Source organism: Coenobita brevimanus, chromosome 23 (assembly GCF_032717465.1).
Source record: "Coenobita brevimanus isolate Jiangsu-jjx chromosome 23, ASM3271746v2, whole genome shotgun sequence".
NCBI lineage: Eukaryota > Metazoa > Arthropoda > Malacostraca > Decapoda > Coenobitidae > Coenobita > Coenobita brevimanus.
Genome location: NC_136976.1, coordinates 75201916 through 75228287, shown reverse-complemented (window position 1 = coordinate 75228287; position 26372 = coordinate 75201916). Strand labels below are relative to the sequence as shown.

Below are 26372 nucleotides of genomic sequence, written 5' to 3'. Positions count from 1 at the left end.
GGTAGATAGCCCATGTCCCTGGGAACAATTGATTAACTTTTGGGACGGATCTGGTCCGTATTACAGATTCTGGATCCGGAAAACGCTTTTTGCGAAACCCTAATCAATGATGAAAAAATCTAACCCATTACGAAGAGTGGTTTGGAAATTACTGTACGTTGCCCTTGTCAGAGAGATGCGCTCCAGTGAGTGCCCCTCTAGTTGTTGTTGCTTTGTTGTTGTAGTTGTTGTGATGATGATGGTGGTGGTGGTGGTGGTGGTGGTGGTGGTGGTTGCTGTTTTTGCCTCGACTTCTGAAACGTGAACCTACTGGACTGCAGAATGAAGATGCCCTTCTGCAGTCCATCATTCTCCTTTTGGGGGATGGGGAATGGGATGAGGGACATTTACATAACCAGGCAGCTCCGCCACCAGTCTTATCAGTGACACGATGTGAAGGCGTCCCTCACCAGCACCAGAAAAATTCGTATGAAGAGGAAAGAGGAAAGAAAGACGAAAATTAATATTCCCAAACTACAGGCAGAATTTTAAAATTTTTAGAATGCGAGACACATATTTTCCCAATACGTTTCACTATAATTCGCCACAAAAGAATTGCATATGTCGAGAATGGACATGAAATCAATGTGACTGTTGTAAAATTGGTGAAATATTCGTAACATGTATAAATGAAGGCCAAACAATGCTATTTTTTCTAGGCAGGCTTTTTTTTTTTTTTTTTTTGCCGAGTGGTATCCAAGCAAGAGAAACACAAAAACAACAGCAACATCAGCACGCGTTACTCTTTCTCACCTTGCTTTGGACAAGCAGTTATAAAAAAAACAAAAAAGCACGGAACTGATTTTGTGATACTGAAGGTTAATAGTGAAACGAGAGAGAGAGAGAGAGAGAGAGAGAGAGAGAGAGAGCGTCTTCGCGTGTGAGTGGTAGAGCGTGGGTGGCTGTGTGCATGGGTTGGGGAGGTAGAATGTGTGTGGGGGGAGGGGGTAATCTGTGATAAGTAAATGACAAGGTTCTGTTCTTCCTCTCTCCTCCCTCTTCCTCCAGTCCTCCCTTCCTCCCTCCCTCACTCCCTTCACTTATCTCCTCCTTCTCTCACCATTTCCTCTCCTTCCTTTCTTCTCTCCCTTTCTCATCGCTCATTCCCATATCGTCATCCTGTCTCTCTCTCTCTCTCTCTCTCTCTCTCTCTCTCTCTCTCACACACACACACACACACACACACACACACACACACACACACACACAATAGGCTCTCTTAACTTTAGTCTCTCTCTCTCTCTCTCTCTCTCTCTCTCTCACACACACACACACACACACACACACACACACACACACACACACACACACACACACACACACACACACACACACACACTTTGCTACATACTTTATCTCCTGACAGCAACACGCCAATAGCCACATGAGCACAGTACCACCGCTCTTCTGTCTTCGGATGTTTGTAGTTGTGGTAGTTGTGGCAGAAGAGGGGATGGAGAGTAATGGTGGTGGATTTGGCAGCAGTTGTGGTAGTGGTGGTGGTGATGATGATGGATGCTGTGGTAGAAAGGGCGATGGAGAGTAATGGCGGTGGATCTGGCAGTAGTTGTGGTGGTGATGGTGGTTAATACTGTGGTGGTGGTAACTGTGGTAGAAGGGGCGATGGAAAGTAATGATAGTAGATTTGACATTAGTGGTGCTGGTGGGAGAGGTGACAGAGAGTAATGAAGGTTGATCTGGCAGTAATTGTGGAAGTATTGGTGGTGGTAGATGCTGTGGTGTGGTGGAGGGGGCAATGGAAAGTAATGGCGATAGATTTTCCATTAGCGCTGGTGGTGGTGGTGGTGATAGATGCTGTGGTGGTGAAAGATGGCAGATTTGGCAGTACTTGTTGTGGTGGTGGTGATAGATGCTGTGGTGGTAGTAGCTGTGGTGGAAGGGGCGATGGACAGTAATGATGGTAGATTTGGCAGTAGTTGTGGTGGTGGTAGTGGTGGATGCTGTGGTGTAAGGGGCCATGAAGAGGTTGTGGCAGATAGCTTCAGGGGCGCAACTTGGAACAGGGAACAACAGGGAGAGGTGGGGCAGGGTGGAGATGAGTGGGCTGAGAGGTGGGGGGATTTACTATAGCATTCCTTGGCGAAGATTTTCGTCCTTTTGCGGCTTATTGTCATAGCTAAGTGGCAGAAAAAGACAATGCTACGGCACTACCTACCTTCCATAACCGTTTTTCCATGACAAACACCATATTTTAGTGTTAAAAATTGCTACAGCTCAGTATTCAATATGGAGGCAATGCAGCTTTAGGTCAAGTTAGGGCAAAAAGCATACCGGTACAATAAATTAATACGTTCCTGATGAGAGCAGTAGCTGCAACCCAAGACTCAACTGAATGTGAACCCGGTTGGTTGCAGGCCAAAGATGCCCTTCTTCCTCAGTTCACTATCCTCCGCAGGGGGGACTGGGAAGTAGTTTAGAGACGTTTGGGTAACCAGGCTGTTGAGCCGCATGGTTATATCGGTGCCACAACATGAAGGCGTCCTTCTCCAGCACCAAAACAAAAAGTAAAAAAGGTAACGTATTATGAAAACTTTTGTGCCCAGCTGTACGTGATAAGGGGCAGGCAGGCATGAGCAGGCAGAGGTGGTGTTAAGGGGCAGTTGGCAGGCGGAGGTGTGCCAGGAAATATTAATTTTGTCTCACCCAACCACGCTATGCAACCTGGAGCAGACCACACCATGAGCACTGTCATTATGCTCCTTTCACTTTAACGTGGCTTAACCGGGGATATCTTTCTTAACTTAATTTTGCAATATCCTAAAGATTTTACTCAGCTTAGGACATAATCTTCAATCTGGATGGGTTAGATATAGCCTTAAATAGTTCCTTCAATATTAGTAGTCTTTCTCAAGCTGATTAATACAATATAACAGCAGTAAGAATAAGAAAATAATGTCACAAATGTTCCGAAAGTTAAAATCATCTTGTCTCCACCCTGAATACTAAAATGTAACAATAGATTAATACTACATTATGGTGAGAACCATGAGGAAACGTTGTACGGAGGATGTACAGCCGCAGCACTAACTTTCTCTGCCAATGAGCAACGTGAAATGAGCTATAAAAGGGCGAAAATCTGTGCAAAGTTGTGGTGAAAGCAATATTGTAGTTCTTTTATACCGTCTCAGTGCCGTATCAGCACCTACAGAGATACTGCTAGGTTAATAATAAGCAGGAGGGTTGAAATCTCGCTTCAATTAGTACGAATCCCCAGATGTGTATAGAAAAAAAAATTACCCTTACTATACACGCTACCCCGAAGAACGAAGTAGGCACGCGCGCACGCACACACACACACACACACACACACACACACACACACACACACACACACACACACACACACACACACACGCACACACACACGCACACGCACACGCACACACATGGGAAGAAATGTTACGAAAGTTCCAAGGCGAAGAAGAATAGGCCCTTAGAGAGCAATAATAAGCCTTAAAAACTAAAACTATCAACGTCAGACTGCCAGTGTCACCTCTGAACGACACTTGGGCAAGGGATAAATACGTGTTGTCTATTTCTGGGTATTATGCAAGTTGGTCGTGGTCTGCTGAGAGACACCCACTGACGGCTAAGGTTACTGGGCAGAACAACGTCGTCTTGTTTTAATCTACATAAGATAACAAAATGCAAGAAATTTACGAAAGGGTTAGAAATAATATGAAAATACGGTAATACACGAAAGACATAGCAATAACATGAAAGTCGGTACAACACAATCAGACACAGGGAAATGTAAAACCGTTAGTGTAATACAAAATATTGTGAAGTCGTGTAGTTATAAGAAATACTAGAGGATGGAAATTTTAAATGAGAGAGAGAGAGAGAGAGAGAGAGAGAGAGAGAGAGAGAGAGAGGGAGAGACAGACAGACAGACAGACAGACAGACAGACAGAGAGGGAGAGAGAGAGGAAGTTATGCAAAGGTCATAAGTAAGAAAGGGGGTAGAAATATTTCTGGGAAGAGGGAGAGAGGGAGTGAACAGAGAATGATAAAGAGAAAGTGAGAGGAAATGAAGCTGTCATATGTACTTAGAAAGAGAGAGATAGACATAAAGAGAGAGAGAGAGACAGCGGAGGGAGGAGGAGGTGAGTTTCTGTATGTTGTGAAAGCAAAAAACAAGCTGTCACGATTCTCTCTCTCTCTCTCTCTCTCTCTCTCTGCTCACCTAGGAAACATAAACACCAATAATATTAAGCAGTGACAGCTGGCCCGCATTACTCTCCTGTTAGCTCACAAGTGGGCCAAGTCTAGTTTGAGCCGCAGGGGAGGTCACGAGAGAGAGAGAAGGCGGGGGGGGACTCAATTTCTCTACCAAAATAAACTCTGAGTACATTACTACATTAAAACAAAGTAACTCTGTTCCTACTGCATGTGTTCTATGTTGGCTATATGTTGCGTTTGCCTTACTGTTCTGTATCATAATGGGTTACTCAGTGTACTGTTTGCAACACAAAAATAGTGTGTTGTTTTGTAAGTACTGGGTGTTGTCCCGCTGGTATTCTCCTCTCACGGTGGATACTGGGTGTGTGTGTGTAACAGCATAATAACCCGGTGAACCTGGTATTTTTTTGTGGGTACTGGGTGTTGTGTCCCTCTGCCCTTTCACTCTCAACGTTGATGTGTGTGTGTGTGTGTGTGTGTGTGTGTGTAACGGCATAGTAACCTGGTAAGCCTGGTGTGTTGAGAGAATTGGGTGTTGTGTTCCCGCTGGCATTACCCTCTCAAAGTGGATGATGTAGGCTATGTGTAACTGCAAGGTAACCCGGTAAGGCTGGCATTGTATTGTGAGTATTGGTTGTTGCGTCCCGCTGGCGTTCCCCTCTCAAAGTGCATGTAATACTCGTAGCAAAGTAAACCATTAACCAGGTGTTGTGTGTAGTGTGGTGAGTCCCTCTGGCGCATCACTGAAGTCTCCCTGAAGTCGGCCTGAATCGGTTTGTTGTTCCAATAACTATTATTTATCCTACAACATTCCTCCTATCGTAATCCTCTTCAGTCCGACGACTCTCAGGAGATGGATTAAGTAATCTAATGCTAGCCAGAAAAAAAAAAAAATCATGCTCTGGTTAGCGGGACGGCCCCTCTGTTTACTCTGACTAACGTCAGACGATTTTACTCGCCACTGAAATACTTCCAAGGTTCTGAGAGTTATTTACTGGTATTCTTCTTTCTGTGCTATGAACTTTTACGAGAAGTACACAATTAAGGCTAACCTAAGTCTATTTTATTCAGCAGGGGGTAGCTTATAGTAGTGAAAGGGAACAGTATTCACCTTTAGAATATCAAACCTGACAATGTCACATTACATCTCAAGCACTGATCAGAAGCAAAGCCAATTTACTGCATGAAAGCGGAATATGTTGGGACACTATTGGAGTAAAAGCTGTTGTCCGTGAGATAATCTGGCTAGCAACTGCACACACACGTTTCCAGCCACCACAACTTTCTGAAGCAAGCAGGAAAGAAGAAGTGAGGATTAATGAAATAGGGTGGGGTAGGTGGGACGAGGCAGGGCAAGGCAGAGAAGAAGGGGGGTAGGAAAAGGTAGAGTATGGTAGGGCAAGGCAGGAAAAAGGGGGGTTGGGAAGAGTAGAATATGGCAGGGCATGGCAGGGCAAGGCAGGACAAGGGCACATATGGGCAAGAGGCGGTTTGGCAAGGCAGATGGGGTGTAGGTCGGGGTAAATCAGGGTGGGAAAGAGCACGTAAGGAAGCCTGGGGCAAGGGCAGAGGCAGGGAGGACAGGAGAAGATGGTGTAAGACAGGAGCAAGGGAGTATAAGGCAGACGATTTAGGGCAGAATAGGGCCGAAACAGGAGAGGACAGAGAAGGCTAGGAGTAGATGGAACAGGGGATGAGGCAAAGCAATAGGCAGGGGATAAAGCAGAGCAAGGCCGGGTGGGTAGGTAAGTAGGTAGGTAGAGGCCGGGTAGGTAAGTAGGTAGGTCAGTAGGGACTGGGTAGGTAGGTTAGTAGGGACTGGGTAGGTAGGTAGGTAGGGGCCGGGTAGGTAGGTAGGTAGGGGCCGGGTAGGTAGGTAGGGGCCGGGTAGGTAGGTAGATAGGATGGGGCCGCTTAGGTAGGTAGGCAGGTAGCAGAGGTCCACCCTGGCCGGCAGCTGCGACACTAATAATACCCGCGTGACCTTGACACTCACATCAACACCACACTCGCTCCACCACCTCACCTTGCACACCCAGCACACCACCACTGTTAGCCTGAATTCTAGGAGGCATAGGAGGCTTCTTAGCACCACTTCCTTTGTGATTTATCTTCCATATTGCCTCTTATAAGGATACAGAGGCGCGATTTGCAGAATAAATCGCTAAGGAAAAAGTGTTAAGATATCTCCAAAGCTTCGTATAATACAACCCTTAAACAGTGCATAAGGAGACTCTCTCCCTCTCTCTCTCTCTCTCTCCCTCTCCCTCTCTCTCTCTCTCTCTCTCTCTCTCTCGTCCAGCTCAGCACTGGACGCGACGCAACAACAGTACGGAGCCATCTTAGCCAACACTAAACACACAACATTATCATTCTGGCACAGCATACGTGGCTTATTGATGTATTGATGTTGGGGCGGATGACAGAACAGACTACACACACACACACACACACACACACACACACACACACACACACACACACACATCTAACTTGGCCTAAAATTGCCATCTATCCACTTTGAAGACTGAGTTGTAATAACAGAAAAATACAAAACATGGTGCTAGTCAAAAAAGAATGCCACTAAAAGGAGGGACAGCCCCAGCGTTCTTTCTCTGCAACTGACATTAGTAAAATAAACTGTTAAAGGACAAACATCTGGGCCAAGTTTAGGTGAAAAGTGCATTGCTGTAATAAACTACTTCAGTGTGGCCACAGTAATAAAATGCTTAATTAAATATTCTTTCGCTACACCGTCCCTATTAAAATATGCAAATCTTAAGTCTATGCTTTAGGTGAAGAAGGTGCATTGAGCAGATGTGGTACGTCGCTGGCGACGGAAGAGGGAGAGGAGGGGGGGCAGTGGGAGGTAGAGGGATAAATATGGAAGAGTAGGGGAGTGGGAGTTGGAGGGCTGCAGTCGGAGAAAGAGGAAGGGGAAAGAAATGTAGGTTGAGGATGGTATAGGGTGGGGTGAAGATATAGTGGTAGGGTGTGGTGATGAAGTTGCAGGGTGGGAATGCAGGGGTGGATGGGAGTTTGGAAGGTAGTGGGGCGAAATGGAGTGGTGTGTGGAGAGTATGGGAAAAAGATGGGGTGTGAGGTGGAGGCAGAGTGGGATGGAAGGTAGAATGGTTGTGGGTGGAACAGGGTGGGGTAGGGATAAAGTGTTGCGCGATGTGAGAGCGGAGTGGGGTGGCTGTACTGCAGACTGGCGGAGTGTAGTAGGAGAGTGTACTGGTGATGTGCAGGAGGTGGGGAGGGTGTAGATAGGTGTGCAGTGTTGAAGAAGTGAGTGTATTGAGGAGACAGAATGGGTGCAGAGTGTAGTGGAGTAGAGTGACGTGGAATGAAATGAAGTGCAGTGGGGTGGAGTGGTGGTAGCTCCCTGGTTAATTACTGGCAATTTACCAGCCTGGCCTTACACCAGCCGTAAACATATCCTGTCTTGCGCTCCCCTTCTCAGTAAAGACCCACTCCCCTCCTCCCACCAGCCACACCCTCCTCTCCTTCATACACTCCATTCATCTTGCTTTCTTCTTCCTCTTCTACTTCTCCATCATTATCATCATCATCATCATCATCATCATCATCATCATCATCACCACCACCACCACCACTACCAACAACAGCAACAACAACAACAAATTATATTATTATTATTATTATTATTATTATTATTATTATTATCATTATTATTATTATCATTATTATTATTATTACTAGTAGTAGTAGTAGTAGTAGTGTATTCTTTCTAACCACCACACGCCTCCTCCCTCATATACCGACCCCCCTTCCTCTCGAACAATTTCCTTCCAACACATGTTATCCTTCTTCATGTAATTTGCCACCTTATCTGTGCAACTTCCTGTCAGTCAACCTCATTTCCGCGCTAAAATGAACTTCTTAGCACACACACACACACACACACACACACACACATCTATATATATGTATATATGTATGTATGAGACGCGTTGTTTGTTTGTTTATTTGTCTGTCTGTCCTTCAGTCACGCCCAAACCAAGGGCCAGAGTCACCTAGACTCTAAATATTCTGAATCAGAGTGACCCAAGGATGGTTTTAGGGGGGTGAAAATTAAGATCTGGGTCATTTGAGGTCACCGATAGTGTTCGCCTTTTTGGCCCGGGCAACGCCGGGTACCCCTGCAACCCAATTTTTAGCATGGAGACTCACATGACCTACATTTCGGGCATAGGCTATGTAAGTTTGACTCTGAGGTTATTTGAGGTCACTGGTCGGAGGTCATTTGAGGTCACCAGTAATACACACTCGAACGACTAGACCAAGCAGCCCAATTTTTTGCACGGAGACTCACATGACTTCCAGTTCGGATATAGGCTATGTGAGGTTGACCTCTAAGGTCATTTGACGTCGCCGGTTGGAGGTCATTTGGGGTCACCGGTAACAGTAAATAAGTGAGCACAAATAATGTGCGAAAGCTGAAATAGAAAGTTCCTGGACCTCTTATACTCCCTTTTCAAAGGCATAAGAGGTATATACATGGTCCTTCTGGAGTAGAACGAAACACTGAACTAGAACAAATAGGATTACAGTGTTCACCTTTTCCCCTGCTAGTTTTATATAATATATATATATATATATATATATATATATATATATATATAGATATATATATATATATATATATATATATATACTGTATTTATCTGTTGGTCTACCACCATTCTATCCTATTATCTGTCTGCCGAAGTGTAGGGACGCGAAGTTAGGCTATGGCCAACCAGTAAATATCAGGGTACATAAACTGTGTCGTGTCGGTGCCCTACAACTGGCATGTTCCCTGGCGAAAGCTGTCACCCTGTTTCTTGTTGATCTGCTGAGATGATGGAGTAATGACCACGGGACTGACAGAGAGAGAGAGTGTGTGTGTGTGTGTGTGTGTGTGTGTGTGTGTGTGTGTGTGTGTGTGTGTGTGTGTGTGTGTGTGTGTGTGTGTGTGTGTGTGTGTGTGTGTGTGTGTGTGTGTGTGTGTGTGTGTGTGTGTGTGTGTGTGTGTGTGTGTGTGTGTGTGTGTGTGTGTGTGTGTGTGTGTGTGTGTGTGTGTGTGTGTGTGTGTGTGTGTGTGTGTGTGTGTGTGTGTGTGTGTGTGTGTGTGTGTGTGTGTGTGTGTGTGTGTGTGTGTGTGTGTGTGTGTGTGTGTGTGTGTGTGTGTGTGTGTGTGTGTGTGTGTGTGTGTGTGTGTGTGTGTGTGTGTGTGTGTGTGTGTGTGTGTGTGTGTGTGTGTGTGTGTGTGTGTGTGTGTGTGTGTGTGTGTGTGTGTGTGTGTGTGTGTGTGTGTGTGTGTGTGTGTGTGTGTGTGTGTGTGTGTGTGTGTGTGTGTGTGTGTGTGTGTGTGTGTGTGTGTGTGTGTGTGTGTGTGTGTGTGTGTGTGTGTGTGTGTGTGTGTGTGTGTGTGTGTGTGTGTGTGTGTGTGTGTGTGTGTGTGTGTGTGTGTGTGTGTGTGTGTGTGTGTGTGTGTGTGTGTGTGTGTGTGTGTGTGTGTGTGTGTGTGTGTGTGTGTGTGTGTGTGTGTGTGTGTGTGTGTGTGTGTGTGTGTGTGTGTGTGTGTGTGTGTGTGTGTGTGTGTGTGTGTGTGTGTGTGTGTGTGTGTGTGTGTGTGTGTGTGTGTGTGTGTGTGTGTGTGTGTGTGTGTGTGTGTGTGTGTGTGTGTGTGTGTGTGTGTGTGTGTGTGTGTGTGTGTGTGTGTGTGTGTGTGTGTGTGTGTGTGTGTGTGTGTGTGCGCGCGTGCGCGCGCGTGCTTAGAGCTTAGAGTGCAACTGTCCTCACTCAGCCTCACCATTGCCTAACCCTCTGGCTGCCTCTCCCACCTTGTCATTACTGCCTCACCCGTTCCTTGCCTCTCCTCCCTGCATTACTCCCCTGCCTCACTTATCATTTTCCTCTCCTTTCTCACCCCTTCCGTGATGTTGTTGTCGATGATGATGATGTCCAGCCTCATATACTCAAACATCCTCACTCCCACCCCGTCCTACACCCACACATCTAAATACCTGTTCTCCCACTAACATGCTTAATTCTTTCTTACCGGTTCCCTTACCTTCACCTCCAACCAAGCCACCTACACATACATCCACTACTAAATCCCCTATTCTCACCCATTCACACACACACACCCTCTCACTCCCTGTTCTCCTATAATGCATGTCACTCAAAAACACCCTCCCACAACCTGCCATCTCACATCCATGCACCATCTTTGTATTTGTCCTCCACACCCTCACCCCCACCCTCACTCTCACCTTTCCACACATCCTTTTTCCCTACACACTCTCACCCATACACACTCCCACACACATCTCCCTCACCCCATACATCCTGCCACAACCTACCATCCCCCACCCATACACCATTTCTTTTTTTCTTTTTTTTTACGTATTAGAAACAGAAAGGTTGGCCAGTGAGAAGGGTCAGTGGGATAAAAAGAATATACAGTGTTAAGAGTATAGGTGTATTGTTTTTTCTAGCTAATGCATTTTCTCCTCACCTATACACCCCACCCACACACCTGTACCCACCCTCTCAATACCCTTGTCACCTATACACCCCACCCACACACCTGTACCCACCCTCTCAATACCCTTGTCACCTATACACCCCACCCACACACCTGTACCCACCCTCTCAATACCCTTGTCCCCACAACCATTAAAACACGTTGAAATCCCATTACTAACCAAAAAGGAAGAGCGTGAAACTAAGCTATCTATCTATCTATCTCTTGCCAGACGTCACAATCCAGTATGGGGTGGCCATTTGACTTTGAGTTATTTGTTTTACGGGGAGGGGCACTAACCCTCCACCAACCCACTTGCTGACACGTAGGAAGCACGTATGGTTGGTTCTATGGTTACCACCCAGCGTTGTAAATGGTTTTTTGGCTTACAGGAAACCATTTGGCTTGTTACTCAATGTAAAGCCACCTGTAAAGGAAAGAAAAGCAGTAAGAAGTGACAGGAAAAATGGGAGAAATAGGAAGAGAAGAGGGCAGGCACAGAAAAAGAATGATAAAGGCTAAGGAAGAAGTAGGCAGCATTACATCAAGTGAGTGGATGATGGTCGCCACCATCTCAAAGCCTCTAATTTTTTAGCCATTTACATAACACCTGAAACTGTTACATGTTATTAGCTTGCATCCCACATTACACAGTGTTGCTGCTGTTGTTGTAGCCCCAAGTTCATCTGAAATGTGAACCCGGTGGACTGAAATCTTGGCTGTCCTTCTCCTACAGTTCACCATCCTTCTTTCGAGGGGTAGGGAAGTAGCTGTGGGACGTTTGTATAGCCAGGCAGTCGAGTCGTTTAGTTATATCGGTGCCACCAATTGAAGGCGTCCCTCTCCAGTGCAGTCAGCAACGATACCTAATTATCAGACATGCTCTATCACCAGAGGCTTCAGAAAGTACGGTATCGTTAGAAATTCGGGACTGTCCATACCTTCGCGCTCTCTGTTGGAAGATGGATCGACGACTCTTAACATCCATTCCTCGGTCGTGAAGAGTATTATTTCCATGCGTCAGGCTAATAACTGGAAGGTGGCTTAGTGGATTAAGCAGCCTTGCGGGGAGAAGGCCATGTGCATCTCGCAGTGGTTAGTCTCAGTGAGGCGACTGATTTTTTTTTTTTTTTTTTCTTTTAATCATGATTTGACGTTTTTCGATCGTGAATGAATTTTTTAGGATCATCACTACATACCGGTGTATATATATTTTTAGTCTTGAATGGATGTTTTCGAATTTGTAATGTCAACTGGGGAAGGAGGATAGACAGGTCATCTACCTTTAAATGATCTGGACCAGGGTAGATTGCCTTGAGATCCTGCACCTAGCAAGAGGTACTGTGGGACTGAATGTTACCTAAGCGATACACTTTTCTTGGAACACTCATATTTTCCAGCATGTTATTTGTATGTATAAAAATGGCGACGCAGTTTACATAAATGACATTCAAGGTCACATATAATAATTTAATCATTTTCTTTTGCACGATGTTCATATTATTTTTACCCCTTAAGTCCGACACTTTCTTTTGTTTATTCTGATATGATAATTTCATGCCGCTTAAGAAAAATCTCTCATACTTGAACGGGTTTATGCAAGCTTCATCTAATCATTCCAGTTCGAAAATCCTCCACTGATCTAATCACCCAGAAGTGGCAGGAATACGATAGAATATGTCACTGGAGGAACGAGGTTAATATCGGTATAGTTTGCATAGTTAACCTAAAACATAATATCAATGTGCCATATGCACAAACTAACTGATAAGTATGATGTGTCACAATATTATATCAATGTGCCATATGCACAAGCTAACTGATAAGCAAGATGTATCAGTGACTCGTGAGCCAGCTATGCCCTTGGGAATAGGACATAGTGTAGGTTACTGACCTCCCCTACCACACACCATACCACATTACACCATACCAAACCAAATACTGCACCACACCACATCACACCTCAGCACACCACACCACAACACATCACACCACACACAATAACTACACTACACTACACACCACACCACAGCACTCACCAAAAACTAACCACACCATATCCGGGAACAGTGCCCTCTTTCTCCCTCTCCCTCGGCAGTCCCCTCTCTCCCTCCTCACCTATCCAACCTCACCACCTCTTCCTCCCTCCCTCCCTCATCCCACCACCCTAACTCTCTCCCCAGTCTCTTTATTCGCTTTCCCCTTCTCTCACCTCTACTCACCTATTTTTCCTCCCCATCCCATCTCTCTTCCTCCCCTCCCTCTACCTCTCCACTTATCGTTTTTCCCCTGACTACCCACTCCTCCTTCACCCACTCCTCTACTTTATACTCGGTCATTCCTCCTCCACCCCGCCACCCAAATTCTCCCATCCTCTCATTCGTCAACCTTTCAATTCTCTACCTATTCCCCATTTCCTTTCCCCCCCTCCATACCCATCTTACCTCTTCACACTACATCCCTTCCCATTTCATTGCTCCTTCCCTTCCCAGTCCTCTATCCACCAAACCCCTCCTTCATTTCATACTCTCCTCCTCTCCCCCTCATCACCCCTTCACCCTTCCTCCCGCTCCACTCCTCCTCACCACCTACTCTCTCTCTCTCTCTCTCTCTCTCTCTCTCTCTCAAGTGTTAAGCTGCATTGTGCTGTCACAAACTATGCCTATTAAGGTAGAGAGAGAGAGAGAGAGAGAGAGAGAGAGAGAGAGAGAGGGGGGGGGACTCAAATTCATGGGCCGGTTGTCACGATCTACAAAATATGTAATACAAACGTGCGTGTCGCGACCTCGTTCTCACTGCACACACACACACACACACACACACATACACTATTTAATCCTCTGGCGGCTTTGCATCTTATTCGAACTAACCTCAGATGATTTTATTAACTTCAGAGACACCCGCCATTGTGTAGGAGTTAAAGTAAGGCTCTATCATCATCATCATCATCATTATCATTAGGCTATAATTATTTTTATTCATTATTATTATTATTATTATTTTCATTATTATTATTATTATTATTATTATCAACATCATTATCATCATCATTATTATTATTATTATTATTATTATTATTATTATTATTATCATCGTCATCATCACCATCATCATCACTATCGTCATTACTATCATCGACATATTTAGACAACGACAATAGCATAAAGTAAGGCAGACAGATAGATAGATAGACAGAGGGACTATAGGGAAGAGATAGGTGGATACAAAAAAAGACAAAGATTGCTCCATAGACAGACACAGGTAGATGGTTGGATGGGAATAAATATAAACAGACACGATGACAGACAGGATGACAGATAGGCAGACAGAAAATTAGCTAGCTAGAAAGGCAGACAGATAGACAGCAGACTGAAAATTATTCAGCTACAAAGGCAGATAGGCAGACAGATAGACAGACTTGGCACCAAACCTCACTTCACTTCCTTTTATAAACATCTGTGAAAATCTGGGCAATGTTTACGGCACCATCAACATTCCAGCTTGTGATGATGTGTTTATAAGAGACAGAGGGAAAGAGAGAGAGAGAGAGATGGGAGGGAGTCTGGAGTAGAGGTGAGCTGAATAAAATCGTCTGGCAGCAACAAGAATTAAAAATTACGTAATGATACTGAAGTGATAACTAAAGATTTATTTTAATAGGAAGGGTGAGGGTTAGAGGGTGTGGGGGAGACGAATGAGGAGGAAGTTGTGGAGAAGAGGTGAAGACGGGGAAAGGTAAGAGGTGGGAGGTAGTGATGACGTGAGGGAGGGTACGGGGTAGTTGGGGTGGGGCTGACCTCTTTCTGAGGGTATCTGGGTCTTGTGCCTCCATGACTCATCCTCTTGACTTAGCCTTCCTTCCTTCCTCCTTCTCTCTCTCTCTCTCTCTCTCTCTCTCTCTCTCTCTCTCTCTCTATCTATCTATCTATCTATCTATCTCTGTCTGTCTATCTAGTTAGCCATCTGCCTAAACATCCTCTCTGCCGTACCAATTTAACCACCTGCCTAACCTACTTTCCTATATATTCTCTCACTTGCCTAACCTTCCTACTTCCTGCCTCACCCCTCTGACCCCCGCCTAACTTTATCTATATCCCCTGTTGCCTACCCTCTGCCCCCCCCCTCTCTCTCTCTCTCTCTCTCTCTCTCTCTCTCACACACACACACACACACACACACACACACACACGCTTGCCTCACTTCTCTGTCTTCCCTGCATCTCTCTCTCTTACACCTGCCTTTTCTGCAATCCCTGCCTCACCCCTGCCCCTCTCTTACTTTCCATTGTCTCACTACTTGGCCAGTTTGTTCTCCCTGCTTCACTCATGCATCTCTCTCTTACACCTGTTTCAATTCTCTACTCTCCCTGCCTCTCCCTCTCCCACCCATGCCTCACTTCTCTGCCATCTCTGCCTCATCCCCTCCTCTCCCCCTCACACATTTGCCTCACCCTTACTTCTCATGGCTACCCACTGCCTCCCCTCCCACACACCTGCCTCAACTTTCCTTCTCCCCCCATCTCACCCTCCTCCTCCCTGCCTCACCTGTTCAACCTTCACTTCCCGCTGTCATCACACTTTCACTTACCTCAACCTTTTTTCATTTTTTTTCCTCCTTACCATCTACCTTTCCACAATAACTCACCACCCTTCGAATTTCTTTCTGGAGGAAGAACCAAAAAACGACTGCTGATTCTTTCCATTTATTTTTCTTCTTACAAAAACAAATCTATCCCATGAGCGAAAAGCTGTAGAGAGCTATTAGGCTATGTGTTTTTGTATGAAGTACTAGAGTGCTAAAACTTCCCATAGATATCTCTCCTTGTTACTGCAAATCGAATTCTGAGTAATAAGTACGGTAGCGTGTTCCCATCTGACAGATATTCCTACCGGTAACCCCACTTCAGCTCAGTTGATGGCCATGTGTAGGAAGACTGAAAGGTAGCTATGGCCTGTAATCGGGGAGACTCATTCCAGCCTCATAACTAAAGCTTATCGTATTCTACACAAACTGACAGTATACGAGTTGTGGAAGTAGCCTGGTTCCGTCAGATGATAACCGACCAGCTGCAGTATATCTCGTCTCTGCCCCACATCTCTCTGCCTATTTGTTTTCCCTTTTGCTCTGTTTCCTCACCTTCCTCACCTCACCTGTCTCCAGCTTCTTCCATCCACCTGTCCGCCGTAACTCACGTCCCTCTTGCTTAACGTTTTTGTTTTACTTATTTAATCTCTTCGGAGATTCACCTTCCCATGCTATTTTCAGCCTCGCCTACTCTGCCCTGCTTTATTTATTCATTTATTTACGCATGTATTTATTTTTCACGTGCTTACCATATTATGTGAAGAAAAACGCGTGCAAAGAAAGGGGCAAATATTGCAGGGTTCTGGCTTCTAGTTCTTTCTTCTTGCAGAAAAACTACGCAGGGGGTGCAGAATGTCACAGACTGTTTCTGAGTTAACCAAGTGTGTGAGTGAAAGATTGGAAATGTCTTTTATCTTCTGTTTTGCTCATTTATTGATTCGTTACTACACACTTGCCCTACCCTGCTTCCTATAGCAAAGGTGAGGCAGGGGAATATCCAAATAATTTTTCTAACCCCGCTAAATGTATGTGCCTGATGTCAGCCAGAAGAGGATGACAGGAATTTAGGTCACCCCGACGGCACATGAGCATAATATTGGGAACTTGTAGGATCCTTAATTAACCCAGACAACGCCTTACACCACCGACCAATAAATCAGTTACGCAACTCCTGCACTTTTGGCCAAGAAATGAGACTACTCTAGATCAGAACTCTGACTCATGGTTCATATATATATATATATATATATATATATATATATATATTGAGTGTCCACTGCAGAACCGGCCTATCCCTACCGAAGTGGGGACGATACAGCCAATGTATCTCTACCAAGTGGCTTAGGCTGTCTTGTAGAGATTGTATGTAGGGTTAGAAGTGCTTGTAAGTGTAACTGTAGTGTTGGAGTGGCTTTGGATGTGTGTGTAGTCTGTGAACCAAGTGTAATCCGCCCGCGCAAGCCGACTGGGTGCAAGCATACATTATAGTATGCGACACTGGTTCAACCACAGCACCCATTGTGTCCGCCAATGCAGTACATGGCCTGAAGAACGCTCCCAAAGTTTATTACCCTGGCGGGGCGCGAACCCTTGTTCTTCAGTGTACGAACACGCACACGTTACCACTGTACTACAGAGGCTCCATATTATATATATATATATATATATCTATATATATATATATATATATATATATATATATATATATATATATATATATTTGTGTGTGTGTGTGTTTGTGTGTGTGTGTGTGTGTGTGTGTGTGTGTGTGTGTGTGTGTGTGTGTGTGTGTGTGTGTGTCAACTAGCACACATCCACTATTACTCTGTTTCTGCAAAACGTACCCTAACACATTAAACACGAAAACACATCCGTACAGTGACGTAAGAATAGTTTATATACAGGGAACACCTATTTTCCTTATTTCTTACACTGCAACTGTATACCATCACCATCACCATCATCATCATCATCATCACCACCACCACCACAATCATCATTATAGCCACCACCATCATCATCTTAGTTCTATTACCTACGGTCAACTCTCTCTCTCTCTCTCTCTCTCTCTCTCTCTTGTCACGATGAAACAAAAGACAGTGAAAGACAGCGAATTTCAGTGGACAATATTATGGTGTAGGGTTGGCTATTGATTACATAGTGTGTTATTATGTGTACACCCTACAAACTCGGTAAGTGGGGCTCGAACCCACTCCAGACCGTCCCCCGAACATGAGGCCAGTGCCAAACCGATCGAGTCATCAAGTCACCCAGTTTTCTGCTGTCCTGCGGCCACTCTGCCACCTATCTATATAACCAATGACTCACGAGTAAGTCATCTCTACAAATATCGGAGAAACACTTTTATCATGCTGACAAATGGGAGAAAAAGGTGAGGAAGACGGAGAACGAGCTGGAAAGATTACACGTCAAAGAAGGTTTGATAGAAGGCCATGTGGGAGAAGGAGGAGAAGAAAACTGATGTTCATATACTGTATCAGCCCTTTATATATATATATATATATATATATATATATATATATATATATATATATATATATATATATATATATATATATATATATATATATATATATATTATCTTGGTTCCAGGGAAAGGATGGAATAATAATAATGACAACTAAGACGACGACAACGACGACGACGACGACAATGATGATGAAACTGCCTTCGAATATGATGATGATGATGATAATATGGTTGTCGAAAGTGATCATAATGAAATTGATAATGATGATGATGATGATGATGATAAGGTTGTCGAAAGTGATCATAATGAAATCGATAATGATGATGATGACGATGTTACGGTTCTCGAAAGTGATAATAATGATATCGATAATGATGGTGATGATGATGATGATGATGATGGTGAACAAAAAGCCCGAACACTACATTCCACGCAACGGCTACGCAACTTTTGACCCTGATGCCACAAAGCAAAAACCCCGCCTTACAAGCGTCTATGAGGGAGTGTGGCGTGGGCGTAGTAGTTGTGTTCTTACGTCATAATGAGCTGTGTCTCCTGGTCCATGGCCAAATATGGAGACTTAACATGTGAAGAGAGCCTGTTTGAATTTCTAGTCAGTATTATAAATGCGGCTGGACAGTGGCAATTCAGAGGAGAGAAAGAGATGAGAAGGGAACAAGATGACGAGATGATAACTAAGAGAATACGAAGAACAACACCAAGAAAAAGTTGGATGCGAGCTTTAACCTACAGTTGAATGATACTGGTTGTCGCTGCTGCTGATGATGATGACGAGACAGCTGTATGGGAGTCGTGTATGTGAGTCATTTGTGTGGGCAGCTGTACGGGCGGGCGGGGGATATGGGTGAGCGAAGAGCTGAGGTACTCAACATAGTTAATATCTAACCCCCCCTCCCACTTTTTTTGTGTGTTTTTTTTTGTAATGGAGTGGTTTATCTGGTTTGCTCTCACCTGACAAAACTGCTGCCTCTCCATATGGAATGCTGCTGTTATAGAAGATGGGCAATATATTATGTTGTTAGCTATGAAGAAATGTTAGGCAAGTAAGGTATTGGTGTCGTATTATCTTATTCAGCCTTTACATAAAAGGTATGGGCTATTACAAGACGTAAGCATCTTTCGGGTACGATCGTAGTGGTTACCGTACCATTATGTGAAATAAGCCACAAAAGGACCAAAATCTGGGCCAAGTTAAGGTGAAAAGAGTATAGGACAGATTTCTGACTGTCTATGAATTGTACGGAATCTCAAGTAACCTAAGTGCGTTTGGTAAGTGTGTGTGTGTGTGTGTGTGTAGAAAAGTCTGTGCGTACTGATGAGTGAGGGGCATAACACGATTAGGCCTACCCCATGTTTGTATTAGTGAAAGTCTGAGTAGAACAAACAAACACACACACACACACACACACACACACACACACACACACACACACACACACACACACACACACACACACACACAGGGGGGGGGAGAAGTCCAAGGATACAAAACTGCCCATGACCTCATCCTGTCACAACAGCCTTGTAAATGTTAAAAGGAAAACATCAAAGGCTGAGTCCCAATTATATTATAGGCATTACGTCAGTAGGTTGGAACAGCTGACGGTGCCCAGCTTCAGGGAGGGTTGAGGGAGGGACTTGGCAGGCGTGAAACAACACAACCACAACCACATACATCACCACTAACCCCCCCCCCCTCCCTGCACACTCACAATCTCTCAAACCCCCATCTCCCAGCCCCGCCGCTCATCAGTGTACTGCATTTTTTTTTTTTTTAGTGACAAATTCTAAAAAAAGCAGCGTAAACAACATGCATCACTTCTCCATAGCTTTACAAAGTTGCATGCAGTTCTGCTATAGCTTGAATGGTTTTCGAGATAATAGAGTTTTGGTGCTCAGCTTGGCGATTTTGGCCTTTTTTCCGGGAATATGGTAGCGAATTAAATAATATGTATTAGCTTATCATAAGTGTTTCAACGATTACAGAAATCTGCTGGAAGTTTTAAGTCTCCGAAAAAAAAAAAGTCTTAATGCTGTTTGATGCTGTTATTTTTTTTTTTTTCCCCAGCGATATGGTGATGAATTTTGAGAGCAGTCCCTAACCTGCGCATATTACTCATTTCATAAACTTCTCAGTGATGTGCCTAGATATGCTGTGTCTTATTAATGTCCAAAATAACATTTTTGGTGCTGTCTGGTGCTCAGTCTGGGGATTTTTTTTTTCTTTAGTAGTGGCGGATTTTAAGAAAATTTACTTATATATAACACGACCTATCCCTCCCCAGTCTTCATCAGCATCAGCCGCAAAGCCAACCAAAACCGCGTCCGCATCGCCCACCGACACTTGACAGCCTTCCACATCATCCCTAGTTGTTCTGCCGAACTGCCTGCCTTATTGTGATACTTGTATCGCAGGCATCAAAGGACGAAGAGACATACCACGAGTGAATCGACTACCACGAGCGCAAACAGTTTCAATACACGCCACTGTTAATGCAACGGTTTAACTGCAAAGATTACTGCCTGCATATTTAGCGGTACTACAAACCCTTAAGCTAGACATGCACGGTTATAACTGCCAAGTTTATTGTCAATGTTTAAGTTAAGTATTCCTGCTGACGTCATAGTGTGCACACATACATCTCTCATAAAGATCGTCATCCTGATAACCGGTGCAAGAGAGTTGCTATTTCGTTGCTTTATGAAGCAGAAAAACCATATCTTTAAAAAAGAAGAATTATTCATTGTTCTCTTCTGAGCACTGTGTAACTCTTGAGTCAAGTCTTCCTTTTTACCATTAATCTTTTTCAGTCCTCTCCCATAAAATTTCCGTGTGTGTGTGTGTGTGTGTGTGTGTGTGTGTGTGTGTGTGTGTGTGTGTGTGTGTGTGTGTGTGTGTGTGGAGTTAGTACTCACTTTTCATGCCGGTCTTGACTGAAGGGATTAGTGGCAGTGTGGGTGGGGAAGGATTTGAATCTCTCATATAACCCTTCAGCAACAGATGCTAAAGGAACAAGAGAGAACACTCAAGTAGTACAACACCCGCGACCTACAGTTGGTTTAAGGGTAGAATACCTGCATTTTACTCTGCCCTGTGATCTTGAGGTGAAACCAAATATTCTCAAAATCGTATCATTTCATCCTTGCCTGACTCTCAACCATCCTTCTATCTAACTGCCTATCAGTTTATCTACTTGTCTGTCTGTCTATCTATCTGCCTGTCTCTTATTTCTATTTCTTTCTCCTTACCTGACGCCACGACCCTACTAAAGTCAGGGTGTGGGTGAGGGACTGGCTCATGTCACCCTTATATGTAACGTCGCGTGTCACCCTGTCCACCCTCACCCTCATACCTGACACTCTTATACTCTCCTGCCCTTATTTTTTTTTTTTTTCTCTCTCTCTCTCTCTCTCTGAGATAGCATTCCTTCCTAATGTCTTACAATCTCATCCTCACCAAGTTTCCCATTCATTTTTTTAATCCCTCTTAAATTCACTTCGCATTCAGCATAGGACCTCACACTCATTATCCCCTTCACTCACACTTCGGCACTACATACTTTAAAAGCCTCTCCCTTCATATTAGGACACATTTTCTCCCCTATATTGTTTTCCCACACTCTCAAATCGTGACTCTTCATACTCTGTCCCCTCTGACTCACACTTCACACCTCATACTCTCATGGTCTTCCATTTACACCTCACTTTCACTGCCCCTGACACCTCACTCTCACTGCCCCTGACACCTCACTCTCACTGCCCCTGACACCTGACACACACACTCTCGCTCTCTCTCTCTCTCTCTCTCTCTCTCTCTCTCATACAAATACACACAGACAACCAGTTTGACAAATGGATAAGCCGACAAATGCATATATAGATAGATAGATAGATTGATAGATATAACAAATAACATTGACAAAATACCGAGTTGAGCGTTGGAATTTGCTGAGATCGGACGGAACAGGGTAGGCTAATAGCCAGCAGGTCAAAGCTGAAAAAGGTGTGAGAGGAAGCTGTTGCTGCTGCTGATAATGATTATGATGTTATTTATTATGATCATTATTATTATATTATTATTATTATTATTATTATTATTATTATTGTGATGCTGATAATGATGATGATTACGAATGATGATGATAGCGATAATGATAATGATGATGATTACGAATGATGATGATGAGCCCTAACTCACACTCTCTTTTACAGACCGCATGTTGGACGACCTCAAGACGACCGTGGGCAGTGATGGGGAAATAGGCTCCCATGATGGCCGCGGAGACTCTACCCTTGTCTCCTCCTTCAGGTTAGGGCGGAACCACTCATGAAGCGTGTCCTTTTTCAACCATTTTTTTCACCTCGAATTCAGATTACAATTATCTTTTTTATTTTTTTCCATAATCATCCAACTCGTGAAAGGGACAAGGGGCAAGCAACATACCACTGCGTTTAGAGCGAGAGAGCGAGAGAGAGAGAGAGAGAGAGAGAGAGAGAGAGAGAGAGAGAGAGAGGGTGGGTGGGTGAGGAGGGAGTATGTGAGGACCCCCAGACACCACCATAAAAGCCTTACTTGGGCGTTGGAGAAAGTCTTATGCCCGAGCGATGGTTGAGGGGGGGGAGGGATGATGAAGGTTGTTTTGGATACCCTCACATCTCACCTCACCTCACCTTACATCACATCACATCAGATCACACATTATTTCAGTCTCACCTCACCTCACACTAACTTAACCCCACACCTTATGAAACCTCAACCTCACCTCACACTCATCTAACCTCACAACAGTCTAGTCTCAACCTCACCTCACCTCACACTCATCTAACCTCACAACAGTCTAGTCTCAACCTCACCTCACCTCACACTCATCTAACCTCACAACAGTCTAGTCTCAACCTCACCTCACCTCACTTCACACAAAATTAATCTCTTACCTTATGTCATCTCAACATTACCTCAATCCACCTCACACCAACCTAACCTCACACCTTATTTCACCTCAACCTCACCTCACCACACTTCAGAATTTTATTATTTTTCTCCGGTCTTCCTCATGATTCAAGAGAAGAATACTCAGTTATACATTTCTCATAAGCAGATATCTTAATTTTTTCAAGCTTCAGTATTGTTATGGGCAAAGAGGCTTAAATTCGTATTCAAAAGAACAGCAGCAGCAGCAGCCGCAACAACAACAACAACAACAACAACAACAACAACATTCCTATCCTCAGTAGTAGCCATAGCAGTAGCAGCTCCAAACTGTTCTGAAACGTCAACTTGGTGGACTGCAGGCTGAAGTTGCCTTTGTCTAGCAGTCCACATCTTCCTTTCGGGGGACAGGGTGGGAGTTAAGGAATGTTTATGTAACTGGGCAGCAATATGGATGCCACAGTACAAAGACGTCCCTCTCCAGCACCTCATACTTTTCAACAGGCGTGAGGTAGGATCCAGAAACAGAGAAAGAGAAAGCATTTAAGTGGGAAAGCTATCAGACAAAGCGCCTAGGGAAATAGGCCACACAGGCGTTTACTCATGTCCAAGTCTTTGAAATCTTCCGTCCTACTCACAGACAAAACCCATCCCTATATAGTGCTTTCAGTAACTGAGTAGACAGGTTAGAAGGGTATAAGAAGGCATAGGCTATACTATTCACACTTAACCCATCGCATCCCACATCCCACACTCCATACCTTAGGCTACATCCCACACCTCACACCCCACATCTCACCTCACACCCCACACCCGACACCTCACACACCATGTAACCTCGCAACCTCTCATAATTATAACACCTCACACCTCGAATGAGCCCACATGTCCATACAGAGATTAATATCATTGGTGTCTCTATATTTGACAAGCCATAAATAGAGTTGGCTTAATCTGAGAGTGTCCACATCCTGAGCCCGTAAAGGAAAAGGAGAGAGGTAAGGGAGAGGGAGGTAGGGGAGCAGGGGAGGAAGAGACAGATACAGAAGACAGGGCAAGCAGGGATGGCAGGGGAAGAGAGGAGGAAGGGGATGGGAGACAGAGAGAAGGAAGAAAAAGCGAGTACGGAATGCAAGGAAGGGTAGAGGAGGAGATAGAATGGGTGGTATGGTAATGAGATAAGAGAAAGCCGGAGAGGAAGAGGGATGGCAGGCGAGGGGAAATGAGGGGGAGAAAGGGAGCAAGGACAGCAAGAAGAGTCAGGGGAGTGCCGGGGGGGGTAAGGCAGGGAGCAGGAGAAACAGGGCAGGAGGGGAGGCAAGGAGAACCATGGGAAGAAAAGCAGGCGTGGTTGGGAGAAGCAGAGGGGTAGCAAGGGAGAAATGGAGGAAATGAAAGATGAAGGAAGGGAAGGATGGGAAGAAGAGACAAGAAGAATGAAGACATGGATGGTTAGGAAAAGAAAGAAGAAATAGAAGTGGCGAAGTTGCTAAGTTGGGGCGATGAAAGGAAGAAAGGAGAAGGGGAATAGATAAGTAGAGGAAAGAAGATGCAGAGGACTGGTGGAGGGACCAAGTGACAAGAGCAGGGTAGTGGTAAGGCAGGAGGAAAGGAGACAGGATGGTGAGGCAGGAGCGGAGAGAGGCAGGGTGGTGCGTCAGGAATGAAATGAAACTGGGTGGTAAGGCACGAGTGGAACGTGGCAATATGGTAAGGTAGGTGGTTAGATACAGGGTGGTAAGGCAGGAGTGGAAAGAGGAAGGAGTGGAAAGAGGAAGGAGTGGAGAGAGGCAGGGGTAAAGAGAGGCACGGTGATGAAGCAGGAGTAGAGAATGGCAGGAGTGGAGAGGGGCAGGCAGTGATGAGCGGTGGGGTGGAGACGCATGGTGGTGAGGTAGGAGTGCAAAAAGACAGGGTGGTGAAGCAGGAGTGGAAAGAGGAGGGATGGTGAAGGAGTGGGGAGAGGCAGGGCGATGAGGCATAGGTAAAGTGAGGCAGGAGTGGAAAGCAGGGTGGTAAGGGAGACAGGGAGAAGCAGGAGGGTGTCTGGCGCCAAACAAGGTGGTGCTGGAGACGCTCTGGCACTCACTTCACTCTCACCTACCTTACCCCACTTTCACCCTCTCTTCACACCCTCATTCTACCAGGTAACCTTCAGCGTGAGGCTTCACTAAACTGAAAAAGTCGTATGGCCTGATGTAAGCCTGAAATGAATACTAAATGTGCCCATTGTTATGGGTAATATGGCGATCTACTTTTTTTTTCAGAATACTAATTATACTGCAGAAAGTAACACTAGACGAATAAGTATAGCCCACGAAAGGGAATCATACTGCATTCGGTACGGATTGTCTGTGTCTCCGTTTAAACAATGCGGAGACAGAGACACGAGGCTTCCTTTGGTAACATGCATAACTTCAAGACCTGGGTATTGTTTTTAATCAAATGTTGATGCTACTGATACGGAAGTGTGGCCACCGCTGTTGCAAACTTGTATCACCGTAAAGAGTTAGCTCTTTGATAATTAGAAAATACTGTACAAGAACAGACTACGCTTCGGACACATTGCAATCGTGCTCCAAACCATGAGCTGTGTGTAGGGAAGTGGGTTGCGATGGATGTAGTGTTCGGCATTAATTAACTATAAGGAACACTGCATGGCGTAGTGTGGTGTGAGATGAAACGTGGTAAATCGGAAATGTTGCGTAGATGCTAGTGATCTATAGATGCTCGCACGGTACTGACCAAGCAAATGGACTTACACAAGAACATGTAAAATATTCCCACTCTCCCTTCACTAAGACAGACTATTTGAGACTCCTGGGTGAGATGGAATGATGGACAAGCACTGAGTGAAATTCGAAGGGCTTCTATGCTGGCGCTGCATGCCGGTTGCTGTGCAGTAGATTTTTTTCCACATATCCAAGCAGGGAATTACATTCTGCGGTTTGGTTTTGAAAATGCTCTCCACCCTATCCTCTCATATCCTCTATATCCTTGGTCCTTCCACAGATCCCCAGTCTTCCCTTTCACATTTTTAAATTAATTTCTTCGTTATTACGCTATCTATTCGTTTTAAGAGGATAGTCTTAATTTTTCTTTAATTTACTTTTATTTAAACTTGTCTTACAAAAAAAAAAATCTTCATTTTTAGATACTTCAGTAATCCCGTAGAAAGAATGAAAGACAAAAACTCATTTAAAAGGTAAATTGATTTGGTTTCTGTACACAAATTTACTACAGTACCTTATATAAGGCTGTATTCTTAGGGTATTTTGCAGACTTTGTAACACCTTCCTCTTAGCTATGTATTCTGCACGTAACACCTCAATATCCTCCTGTAGTTAAATTATTGATGGATGTTGATATTAAAACGGTGAGGAAAAAAAAGAGGATATGGAGGTACAATATACAATATAAATCAATAAGGAAGAAGCGCTACGAAATTTCCTCTACCACCAAGAATACAAGACCTTTCAAAGCGGTGTTAAATCATGTTGAGTAGTGGCTGAGACTACGCTTATAAACGTGTTGCAATAAGCTGATGTTGCCAAGAGCTCTGATTG

General features: G+C 44.5%; 1 protein-coding gene across 4 annotated transcripts in view; it reads left to right on the top strand.

Moving 5' to 3' along the window:
• LOC145393038 (uncharacterized) overlaps positions 1-26372 on the top strand; it is a 72110-nt gene that overhangs the window by 11080 nt on the left and 34658 nt on the right. For all 4 annotated transcript variants that reach the window (XM_080267377.1, XM_080267375.1, XM_080267374.1 and 1 more), the window contains exon 2: positions 22089-22185. In XM_080267377.1, the coding sequence (XP_080123503.1) occupies positions 22089-22185 (97 nt within the window). The remainder of the gene's footprint in view (positions 1-22088; positions 22186-26372) is intronic.